Source organism: Triticum urartu, chromosome 3, assembly GCF_003073215.2.
Source record: "Triticum urartu cultivar G1812 chromosome 3, Tu2.1, whole genome shotgun sequence".
In the NCBI taxonomy this organism is placed as follows: domain Eukaryota; kingdom Viridiplantae; phylum Streptophyta; class Magnoliopsida; order Poales; family Poaceae; genus Triticum; species Triticum urartu.
In genome coordinates this window covers 701,407,841-701,420,351 of record NC_053024.1, presented here as the reverse complement: position 1 = coordinate 701,420,351, position 12,511 = coordinate 701,407,841, and the positions used below count along the sequence as shown (strand labels likewise).

The 12,511-nt window shown below is 47.1% G+C and overlaps 1 protein-coding gene across 1 annotated transcript; it reads left to right on the top strand.

Annotated features, from left to right (window-relative positions):
- The first annotated feature begins 685 nt into the window (after positions 1–685).
- On the top strand, positions 686–2,361 carry LOC125546022 (glucan endo-1,3-beta-glucosidase GII). The gene is made up of 2 exons (XM_048710098.1): positions 686–843; positions 1,199–2,361. The coding sequence occupies exons 1-2, from the start codon at positions 771–773 to the stop codon at positions 2,128–2,130; spliced, it is 1,005 nt and encodes a 334-aa protein (XP_048566055.1). The 5' UTR covers positions 686–770; the 3' UTR covers positions 2,131–2,361.
- The last annotated feature ends 10,150 nt before the right edge of the window (positions 2,362–12,511 follow it).

Genomic DNA, 12,511 nt, shown 5'->3' with positions numbered 1-12,511 from the left:
GTGGGAAAAAATGATGTGGGACCGTAGGAGGGATGAAAAGGAAAACTGAGAGACACCAGGTGGCGCTAACGGGATGTGCCAAAATAAAACTGCGCCCGACAAAGTAAACTGCGTCCGAAAACAAGAAAACAAGGGTTCTCAGCGCGAATCTTAGCGCGAGATAGAAGGGACAGAAAATTGAATGAGAGCGAATTGAAAAACAGTCAACTGCAAAATAGCAAAACCGTTAAATTATTGGAAAGAGGGCTGAAGTGCAAAATTAAGCACACGTTTGAATCCGGGCTGGTAATGGAAAAAAAATCCGACGGTTCGCAGAACCTGTAGTGCACTAGTAGTAGTAAACCTTGTACCGGCCCTATGTCCCCGGAAAAAAAAATGCTAGTACAACATGTTAATGAGGAGGACAGAGCATGGCCAGCTAGCTCAAGTACACCATCGAGAAAAATGGGTCGAATTTCCACAACCCCCGGAGTTTTCCGTGGAAGAAAGGCGGAAGGAGACGACGGGTTAGGCCGCACCGGAGAGTGACGTCCGTGTCATGCACGATACGTACATACGCCATGTCGCCGTGCCGTGCACCTTCGGTTTTGCCGGAGTCAAAGTAGCTGCGCTGATTAAAGTAGGCAGGGCGCAACACGACCACGTACGCAGCCGGGCGGAGGACGTGTATAAAAGGGGTGCGTGGTGCAGCTGTATAGGCACACACCAGCTCTAGTAGTATTGGGTAGCATTGAAGAGCAGCATATACACAGGGAGCTAAGCTAGCAGCAATGGCTGGAAAGGATGTTGCTTCCATGTTTGCCGTTGCTCTCTTCATTGGAGCGTTCGCTGCTGTTCCTATGAGTACGTACATTCTCTCATGTTCTTATTTTCTATCTCCTTCGCATGCATGCACGGATGCACCCACTGACAGTGTGTTTACGAGACAAAGAAAATTGACGGAGACACTACAGAATTCATCTTGTTTTTTCGAACAGTTCATCTATTTTTTCCCCCTAAATTGGATGTATATAGATACCTTTTAATGTGTTTGTTTGTTTATTTTAATTCTTAATATGTAGTCTATATTAAAATATGCAAACATCTTATTGTGGTGAACGGAGATAAGTTAACATGCCTACTCCACCGTTTACATGCATAGCCATTCACGTCAACGCCCACGACAGCTAAACAGCCACTCTTATCCGCATGCATGCAGGTGTGCAATCCATCGGCGTGTGCTACGGCGTGATCGGCAACAACCTCCCCTCCCGGAGCGACGTGGTGCAGCTCTACAGGTCCAAGGGCATCAACGGCATGCGCATCTACTTCGCCGACGGGCAGGCCCTCTCCGCGCTCCGCAACTCCGGCATCGGTCTCATCCTCGACATCGGCAACGACCAGCTCTCCAACATCGCCGCCAGCACCTCCAACGCGGCGTCCTGGGTCCAGAACAATGTCCGGCCATACTACCCGGCTGTCAACATCAAGTACATCGCCGCCGGCAACGAGGTGCAGGGTGGCGACACGCAGAGCATCGTCCCGGCCATGCGCAACCTCAACGCGGCCCTCTCCGCCGCCGGTCTCAGCGCCATCAAGGTGTCCACCTCGATCCGGTTCGACGCGGTGGCCAACTCCTTCCCGCCCTCCGCTGGCGTGTTCGCGCAGTCGTACATGTCGGACGTGGCCCGGCTCCTGGCGAGCACCGGCGCGCCGCTGCTCGCCAACGTGTACCCCTACTTCGCGTACCGCGACAACCCGCGGGACATCAGCCTGAACTACGCCACGTTCCAGCCGGGCACCACCGTGCGTGACCAGAACAACGGGCTGACCTACACATCCCTGTTCGACGCGATGGTGGACGCCGTGTACGCGGCGCTGGAGAAGGCCGGCGCGCCGGGCGTGAAGGTGGTGATTTCCGAGAGCGGGTGGCCGTCGGCCGGCGGGTTCGCGGCGTCGGCGGACAACGCGCGGACGTACAACCAGGGGCTGATCAACCACGTCGGCGGGGGCACGCCCAAGAAGCGGCAGGCGCTGGAGACGTACATCTTCGCCATGTTCAACGAGAACCAGAAGACCGGGGACGCCACGGAGAGGAGCTTCGGGCTCTTCAACCCGGACAAGTCGCCGGCCTACAACATCCAGTTCTAACTAGCTATCTCTTATGCTTATACTATACCTACATCTTCAGCCTAAATAAGCTGCTCGTACGTACGTACGTACGTAATGCGGCATCCAAGTGTAACGGGCACGTACGTTGACACGTACATGCATGTACATTCATCCATGGAAGAGCGCAATGCAACCATGCATGCGTTAACTTCCTGGCGATGATACATAATCATATGATGATGAATAAAGAGATGGAAGCAGTTATGAATTTGTGATCCATGATCCATCCATGTGCCTCCAGCCATGCCGGCTTACGCATCATCCATCTGCTCACGCGGCGGCCTCGCGACGTAACGTGCGCCGGCCTCGACGACGATGAGTCCACTATGCCGGCGACTCGATCCCCAGATCTCCGGGGCGAGCCGTTCCAATCCGTCGGGTCAAAGGGTTCGCGAGCATACGTCAAGTGTGCACCCATGCTTCTTCTGACTTACGTTGCGTGCCCGCCACCCATGTGTTCGGGAATAATTAATTATGGTTAATTAAGGATAATCTCCTTATCTTTGTAAACCGACGGGCAGTTAGAGTCTGCCACCGTCGCGTCTCTTGTCCCGTCTCCTCTAACCGACGCGTCCCTTGGATGCAACCCCTCGGATGGTATATATTGTACAATCATCATCAATAGAAAGAGCGATTGATTCATTCTAGCAATTGTTTCTTCAGATGTTATCAGCACTTTGCTCTCCGTTGAGAGAAAGGCCCTGTACGAACGACAGCGCAACGAGGAAGGGAGGTCAACTTCTGTGACGAGAACTAGCGAGACGCCCATGACGGGGCGCGGCCGGCCTCAATCTCCCGGAGCATGCCGCCCTCCGGCTTGGCCGCCAGTGACGGCAAGCCCCTCATGCCTGGCTGCGGCATCTCCTAGCGCGCGGCGCCATGCAGCGGTGACTGCCGCAGCAAGCTTCTCCCGGCGGCGGCTTCAATGACCGGGATTATGGCGGCTCGGCCTCGGCGGCGGAAAATGGAACCGGTGGCCATCCACCACAACGCCGCTCGTCCCGGGGTGGCAGCATGTTGCCAGTGGGTGACGGCGTGGATCGCGAGGGCGCGTGGCGTCGGCAACAGCGTTCAATGGGATGGCTGACTGCACATTAACAGGTAAAGGCACGGCGGCCGGTAGGACTGCGGGCTGCTGCAGCGGCGCAAGGGCGACATGACTAACGCGGCCGTGTTAGAGAATATTACTGTAATCCGTTGCGTTGTAATCCTAACCTCCTTCCTATTTCTTGTTCTACTCAAACTCCTTCTTATCTCTTGTACGCCAAGGCAAGGCTTCTGCCACACATCAATATATACGAGACGCGGCTCCCCTCGAGGGAGTAGGAACGCTTATTATCTTTCATGATAATTAGAGCCACCTCTTCTCATACATCTAGCCACAAACCAAAACCCTAGAACCGCATATTATTATCACCATGGCTTCTTCAGTAGGCGTCGCCCTCAATCTCGGTTCGCCGCCATCAGAGAAGCTAGCAAGAGGAAATTTCATCCTCTGGAAGACCCAGGGGCTCCCGGCCCTGCGAGGTGCGTAGGTAACCGGGCTCTTGGACAATTCTGACCTCGCTCCGCCCAAGACTGTGGAGGTCACGAAGGCGGACAAGACGACGGCCCTAGAGCCGAACCCTCTGTACGGGCCCTGGATCGCCAAAGATCAGCAGGTCTTCTCATATCTTCTTAACTCCATGTGTCCAGAAATTCTTGCGCAAGTCGTCGGGAAGGACTCCACCTATGAGCTCTGGACGACGGTGAACAATCTCTTCGCCTCGCAATCACAGTCCCGGATCACCAATCTAAGGATCGCGATCACCAACACCAAGAAGGGCACAATGTCGAGCTCGGCGTATATGGCGGAGATGAAGAGCCTTGGGGATGAACTAGCTGCTGCTGGTCGTCCCGTCTCTGATCCAGAGATGGTGGACTACATCCTGGCAGGACTCGACCGCGACTACGACTCCGTGGTGGCGGCGATCGGCGCTGTCAAGAACACAATTACCGCCGACGACCTCTTTGCTCAGATCTCCGCCTTTGATCAGAGGATGGAGATGTTGGGAGACTCGTCATCAGGCGGGTTTCATTCATCTGCCAACGCCGTCTATAGAGGCCGCGGCCAGTCCCGTGGTAGACCCCGCCGGCGAGGAGGAAGAGGGAGCGGCCGCGGTGACCGTGGTGATCGCCAGCCCTCTCCTGCAAACAGAGGAGGCGGATTCAAAGGACGCCCTCGACAGCAACAGCAACAACAGGTACGCGAGCAGTAGCATGACTATCCTGAGTGCCAGATATGCCTCAAACATCATCCAGGAGGTGCACGTGTCTGCTGGTGGCGCTATGAAGAGAATGATCAAGAGGAAAAGGAGGCGCATGTTGTCTCCTACGGCGTGGACACCAATTGGTACGCCGACAGTGCAGCAACAAATCACATCACAGGTGAACTTGACAAGTTAACAATGCGGGATAAATACAACGGAGGCGACCAAATTCGCACGGCAAGCGGTTCTGGTATGAATATCACTCACATTGGTAGTTCAATTGTTAAAAACCCCATGAAAAATTTGCACCTTAAAGATGTCTTGCATGTCCCTCAAACTTCAAAAAAATCTTGTTTCTGTTCATCGATTCACCCTTGATAACAATGTTCTTATAGAGTTTTATCCTTACTTTTTCTTGTCAAGGACTTGAGAACAAGAAGAATTATTCTTAGAGGACGGTGCGTGGGAGGCCTCTATCCACTCATATCATCATCATCATCTTCATGGTCCAATAAACAAGCAAACATTGTCACCAAGCCATCATCATCAAGGTGGCATAGTTGATTAGGTCATCCATCTTCGGTCATAGTTAAATATGTTCTTAGCAAAAATAAACTCTCTTATGAGAATAGTGTTGAGTCAGTGTGTGATCCGTGTCAACAAGCAAAAAGTCATCAATTACCTTACCCTATCTCTACTAGTGTGTCTACTGCTCCTCTACAACTTATATTTTGAGATGTATGGGGGCCAGCCCCTACCTCAGTTGGGAGATTTTCTTACTATGTAAGTTTTATTGATGACTATAGTAAATTTACTTGGATTTACTTGTTAAAGAAACGATCTGATGTATTCCAAGTCTTCATCAATTTCCAAAATCTTGTTGAACGCAAATTGAAATCCAAGATCATTGCTATGCAAAGTGACTGGGGTGGTGAGTATGAAAAATTGAACTCTTTCTTCCAAAAACTTGGTATTTCACATCATGTTTCTTGCCCTCATGCTCACCAACAAAACGGATCTGCTGAAAGAAAGCACCGTCACATAGTTGATATGGGACTAGCATTGCTAGCCAATGCATCCATGCCACTCAAGTTCTGGGATGAAGCGTTCTTAACTGCCACATACCTTATCAATTTGCTTCCAAGTAAAGTCATAAAATTTGAAACACCCATTACACGGCTCCTTGGTGTCACACCCAACTACACATCCCTTCATGTTTTCGGTTGTGCATGTTGGCCCAACCTTAGACCCTATAACACACGCAAACTCGCTTTTCGCTCCAAAAAGTGTGTCTTCTTAGGCTATAGTCCCATGCATAAAGGGGTTAAATGTCTAGATGTTCCTACTGGTAGGGTCTACATATCCAGAGATGTTGTCTTTGATGAGTCCGTGTTTCCTTTTGCTTCCCTTCATCCCAACGCCGGTGCACTTCTCCGCAAGGAAATCCTCCTTCTTCCTCCACATCTTCGGTCTTTTGATCATGGGGGCGACAGTTGTACTAATCAAAGTGATGATATTCCTGCTGGTACTGGTCCTTCTCTGTTGCCTGTGCAGGTTCCTGGTGAAAACGGTGCTCAAAATGATCAAAATTTCGAAAATATAGCCCAAGATGATCTTATATTTCATGGTGAGGAAGGAGACGAACCTGGCACGGATGATGAAGCTGATCCGGCGGCGCCCGCAACTCCTGTGCGCGTGCAGACCTCGGATCACGCGACAAAATCAGCCTCGGATCGCGCCCCTACCAGCTGCAGCGCTGGTACAGCAGCAGGCGGGGCCAGGCGCGGGGCCGGATCCCCCTCGCCCAGCGCGCGCCACTCCCGCGCCGCCACCTCAGCAGCAGGCGGGACCGGATCCCCGACCGGATCCCCCTCGCCCAACGTGCGCCTGCAACCGCGGTCGGGCGATCGATCCGCTGTGCCGGCTCGGAAGGCTGGCACCCGTGTGGCCTCAGCGGAGGCGGCCACACCAGCGGCTACACCAACAGCTACGGGATTTTCTGTACAGGAGGCGTCAAATTCGCCTGTGTCAGCACATGCAGATTCTTCAGGATCCTCTGCGGCGAGTGCTCCTGTGGTCCAGCCAACAGCCCCTTCACGAGTTATGACTCGGTTACAGAAAGGTATACGAAATCCTAAAATAAGAAAAGATGAGACTATACCATATGGAATGTTGTGTATTTCAAGAGAACCAACAACATTGAATAGTGCACTTGATGATCCTAAGTGGAAGAAGGCAATGGATGAGGAATACTCTGCACTTATGAGGAACAAGACATGGCATCTTGTACCAAATCAGAAAGGTAAAAACATCATCGATTGCAAATGGGTTTACAGAATTAAAAAGAAGGCAGATGGCTCCATTGACAGGTATAAAGCGCGTCTAGTTACAAAGGGTTTTAAACAATGTTATGGTATTGATTATGAGGACACTTTCAGTCCTGTTGTTAAAGCTGCAACTATCAGACTTGTGCTAGCCATTGCTGTATCCAAGGGTTGGAGTCTACGACAGCTAGATGTACAGAATGCGTTCTTGCATGGTATTCTAGAAGAGGAAGTTTTTATGAGACAGCCACCTGGTTACGAGGATAAGAAGTCACCGCATTATGTTTGCAAGCTTGACAAAGCACTCTATGGTTTAAAACAAGCACCCAGAGCATGGTACTCCAGATTGAGCTTACAGTTGAAATATCTTGGTTTCATTGCCTCCAAAGCTGATACATCTTTGTTTATTTACAACAAGGCTGGAGTAGTCATTTTTGTGCTTATATATGTTGATGATATCATAGTTGCAAGTTCTTCCCAAAATGCTACTAATGCACTTCTGCATGACTTGAGCTCAGAGTTTGCCTTGAAGGATCTAGGTGATTTGCATTTCTTCCTAGGTATTGAGGTCAAGAAAACTCAAGATGGAATTGTGCTAAATCAGGAGAAATATATCATTGAGCTTCTGTCTCGCATGGGAATGAAAAATTGTAAGCCAGTTCCTACACCTTTGTCTTCCTTAGAAAAACTTTCAGCATATGAAGGTGTGCCACTTCAGGAGGAGGAAAGTACAAGGTATAGGAGTACTGTGGGAGCATTACAATATTTAACTCTCACCCGTCCAGATATCTCATTTGCTGTCAACAAGGTTTGTCAATATCTACATACACCTACTTCTGCACATTGGTCAGCTGTCAAGAGGATTGTAAGATATGTGAAACATACTATGGGAATAGGACTTCATCTCAAACGTTCTAATTCCTCTCTTGTGAGTGCATTCTCTGATGCTGGCTGGGCAGGATACAGTGATGACAGAAGATCAACTGGAGGCTTTGCAGTATTCTTTGGGTCTAATCTTATTTCTTGGAGTGCTAGAAAGCAAGCCACTGTGTCACGGTCAAGTACAGAAGCTGAATACAAGTCCTTGGCAAATGCAACTGTTGAAATTATTTGGATTGAATCACTTCTTGAGGAATTGGGAATCAAGAAGAATCGTATCTCATGTTTATGGTGTGATAACTTAGGAGCAACATATTTGTCTGCAAATCCTGTATTTCATGCAAGGACAAAGCACATCGAAATTGATTTTCACTTTGTGCGAGAAAGAGTTGCAGCAAAAAAACTTGAGATACGGTTTATTCCCTCCAAGGATCAAGTAGCAGATGGCTTTACAAAGGCATTACCAGCAAGACCATTTGAGGAGTTCAAGAGTAATCTTAATCTAGGATAGTTAAGATTAAGGGAGGGTGTTAGAGAATATTACTGTAATCCGTTGTGTTGTAATCCTAACCTCCTTCCTATTCCTTGTTCTACTCAAACTCCTTCTTATCTCTTGTACGCCAAGGCAAGGCTTCTGCCACACATCAATATATACGAGACGCGGCTCCCCTCGAGGGAGTAGGAACGCTTATTATCTTTCAGGCCGTTCAAGAGAACAAGGAGGCGACATGGAAGAAAGAGGAAATGTTTCTGGAGAGAGTGGATTTTCTATCATGCACGGGACATCCCGTGCATGCATGCACACATTTTTTTATTCTTGTTTTGTGGGTCCATTGATATTATATATAGTGTTTTCTCTATTCTCTAACATGTGCTATTCTTTGGTCATTTAGTTTCATTCAAACAAATAGATGCCTACTATATGTTGATTTTTGTTTTACTTTCTGTTTAGAACAATGTGTTTTTCCGGCAAGATCTTGAAACAAGACCAATAATGAATATAATTTTTGAAATTATTTTTACAACTAAAACACCAGGCTTCAAACTTGTTTCGTCAAAATTTATTAATTCCATATGAAAAACCAATAATACTTTATTTCGTTTCGCATAAATAATCTTGTTACACTGTTTACCAAAGTGTTTGATCGTGTGTTAGCGCGCTTTAAATTGTTCCATATGGGATTTAAAAGTTACTTAGTAAATACGAGTATTTTATATCTAAATTCATCCGTGGGCATTGTGTTTCAGACTGTACCATCATGTTTCACCATGTTTGAAAATTTGAGTTTTAGAACTTGTCAAAATATAATCAAAACTGGTCTCGTTTTGAAGTCTTTGTCATCATAAACACAAATATGCAAATAGATCATAAAATGGACTTTCGGTTGAAAATAAAAAATAGATTTAGACTTGGGAATAAAATGAAAAAACATGGGATGATGGAGCATAGCTAGAACAGTAGTGAAAGAAAAGTCTGACAACTATAAGCAGTAGTCATTAATGCACGTGAATCTCCAATCAAATCAATGGCTGCTACATGCATGTGATATACCGTGCATGGTAGACATGCATTTCTCCTGTTTCTTGTTTCTGGATGGTTTTCTCTGTGTTCAAAGGCATCAGCGCTATCCACGGCGAGGACGAGCATGCGTCTGTCAGTATAAAAGGAAAATTGCTAATTCAGTTGTCTTCTTGTGATTACGATCATCATCAATCTAATGACTGATTGTTTCTCTTGTACGTATGAGGTGCGGTGACGTAGCGTGCTGCGTCGGTACGAGGCAATGGTAAGGCGCTGGTTACCAAGTGGGACGCACAGTAAACCGACGACGCGGCCGCCGGATGCGTCCGGTTTCATTGGTAACAAAAGAAAAGGAGAAAAAAAAACTTGGGCTGAGTGGTTTCGGCCTAGGACCATCTTCTCCGTGGTTTCCTTTTGATATTAGCTTTTAGCTATACATTGTTTTCCAATGTGTTTTGCAGTAATTTATGGTATATTACTGTGTTTTAAAGCACATTTGTATATCAGCATATCTGATTAGGCAATTTGATGGTTGCTTTATGTTGATGATATTTAAAATTAATTTACTAAAAGGTAAATTAGTTGTGCATGATGATTTCATGCAGGATATGTTGCACATATCCAAGAGAGACTTTTTGATGAGTTTGCCGTTGATGGTATTAATCATCGAACCTGGTTGATGTAAAGATTAACTTGGCAGCCTGGGTCTCAGTTCCCACATAACCACACCCGCTCAGGGGCTCCGGCTATAGTCGCTATAGCAAAGTATGTTGCATTGCACTTCACTACACCATGATCAATAAAAATAGAGTATCTGATACTCTGGAGCTCTTTTGAGGAGCAGTATGATCAATATAGGGTGATGATGATGGTTGAAGTGCACAGGAAATGGGCGCTCGTCCGGTTCCATGACTTGGAGTCTATGGTAGCATACAACTCTTATGTGCATCAGATCAACTTGTAGTTGAGATTCTGCAATATTGCAGTTCTGGATGTTAATCTCATCGAGATGCTCTCCACTTTTAATCCTTGTATGAGGATTTATATTGAACAATTTCGTCAATTGTGAAGGAAAGTGGATGCGTGATGAGAAGCAGAATAAGAATGGGGCTGAAAAGAGAAAAAGTCATTTTCAAACCAATGACAAGGCTAGCAACTCTAATGGTTGCTATAAGTGTGGTTTTAGAACACGGGTTGCAAGGATATGTGATACTTCCATGCATTTGGTGGATCTGTGCATGCATCAATTGGCCAAGGACAAGAGGCCCATGGGAACAAGTGTGAAGCTTACTTCCCTCAATATAACAATAATTTTCCGATGGTTGAAAGTTCCCACACATTCCTTGGAACGTGCGCAACCAAGAGCATGCTCAGCAAAATGAAGGTCCACTACTTAGTGTCGATGACATGCTAGTGGACTTCGGTACCAGTGATATACAATGTATGTATTTCTATATGAGTTCAATCATATCTTAAAATTGGTTTATTTCTCTATAGAAGCCTATTGGAATAATCCAATTGAGAAGAAAACGTGTTAGTAGAAACTGTTTGGGAGCGTAGTAATTTCAAAAAAAAAAATCCTACGCACACGCAAGATCATGGTGATGTATAGCAACGAGGGGGAAGAGTATCGTCCACGTACCCTCGTAGACCGTAAGCGGAACCGTTATGAGAACGCAGTTGATGTAGTCGAACATCTTCATGATCCGACCGATCGAACCACCGAACGCACGGCACCTCCGAGTTCAGCACACGTTCAGCTCGATGATGTCCCACGAACTCCGATCCAGCAGAGCTTCACAGGAGAGTTTCGTCAGCACGACAGCGTGATGACGGTGATGATGTTGCTACCGACGGAGGGCTTCTCCTAAGCACCGCTACGATATGATCGAGGTGGATTGTGGAGGGGGCACCGCACACGGCTAAGGGATCAATGATCATCTTGTGTGTTCTAGGGTGCCCTCACCCCCGTATATAAAGGAGCAAGGGGGGGAGGCCGGCCGGCCCTGTAGGGTGCGCCAGGAGGAGTCCTCCTCCTAGTAGGAGTAGGACTCCCCTTTCCTACTCCTACTAGGAGGAGGAAAGGAAGGGGGAAGGAGAGAAGGAAGGAGAGGGAGGAAAGGAGGAAAGGGGGGCCGGCCCCCTAGTCCAATTCGGTTTGGGCTAGGGGCCGCGCGCCCTGCCTCCCCTCTTCCACCACTTGGCCCATTGAGGCCCAATACTTCTTCCTGTATTCCCGTAGCTCCTCGGTACTCCAAAAAAAATACCTGAATCACTCGGAACCTTTCCGATGTCCGAATATAGTCGTCCAATATATCGATCTTTACGTCTCGACCATTTCGAGACTCCTCGTCATAACCCCAACCTCATCCGGGACTCTGAATTACCTTCGGTACATCAAATCACATAAACTCATAATACCGATCGTCACCGAACGTTAAGCGTGCGAACCCTACGGGTTCGAGAACTATGTAGACATGACCGAGACATGTCTCCGGTCAATAACCAATAGCGGAACCTAGATGTTCATATTGACTCCTACATATTCTATAAAGATCTTTATCGGTCAAACCGCATAACAACATACGTTGTTCCCTTTGTCATCGGTATGTTACTTGCCCGAGATTTGATCATCGGTATCTCAATACCTAGTTCAATCTCGTTACCGGCAAGTCTCTTTACTCATTTACGTAATGCATTATCCCGCAACTAACTCATTAGTTGCATTGCTTGCAAGGCTTATAGTGATGTGCATTACCGAGAGGGCCCAGAGATAGCTCTCTAACAATCGGAGGGACAAATCCTAATGTCAATCTATGCCAATTCAACAAGTACCATTGGAGACACCTGTAGAGCACCTTTATAATCACCCAGTTACGTTGTGACATTTGGTAGCACACAAAGCGTTCCTCCGGTAATAGGGAGTTGCATAATCTCATAGTCATAGGAACATGTATAAGTCATGAAGAAAGCAATACCAGTAAACTAAAACGATCAAGTGTTAAGCTAACGGAATGGGTCAAGTCAATCACATCATTCTCCTAATGATGTGATCCCGTCTATCAAATGACAACTCATGTCTATGGTTAGGAAACATAACCATCTTTGATCAACGAGCTAGTCAAGTAGAGGCATACTAGTGACACTCTGTTTGTCTATGTATTCACACATGTATTATGTTTCCGGTTAATACAATTCTAGCATGAATAATAAACATTTATCATGAAATAAGGAAATAAATAATAACTTTATTATTGCCTCTAGGGCATATTTCCTTCAGTCTCCCACTTGCACTAGAGTCAATAATCTAGATTACACAGTAATGATTCTAACACCCATGGAGCCTTGGTGTTGATCATGTTTTGCTCGTGAGAGAGGCTTAGTCA

Excerpts from the sequence above, each read along its gene's own strand:
- LOC125546022 (XM_048710098.1), top strand. The coding sequence starts at position 771 with ATGGCTGGAAAGGATGTTGCTTCCATGTTTGCCGTTGCTCTCTTCATT. Across the intron at positions 844-1,198 it reads GTTCGCTGCTGTTCCTATGA|GTGTGCAATCCATCGGCGTG; the intron begins GTACGTACATTC and ends GCATGCATGCAG.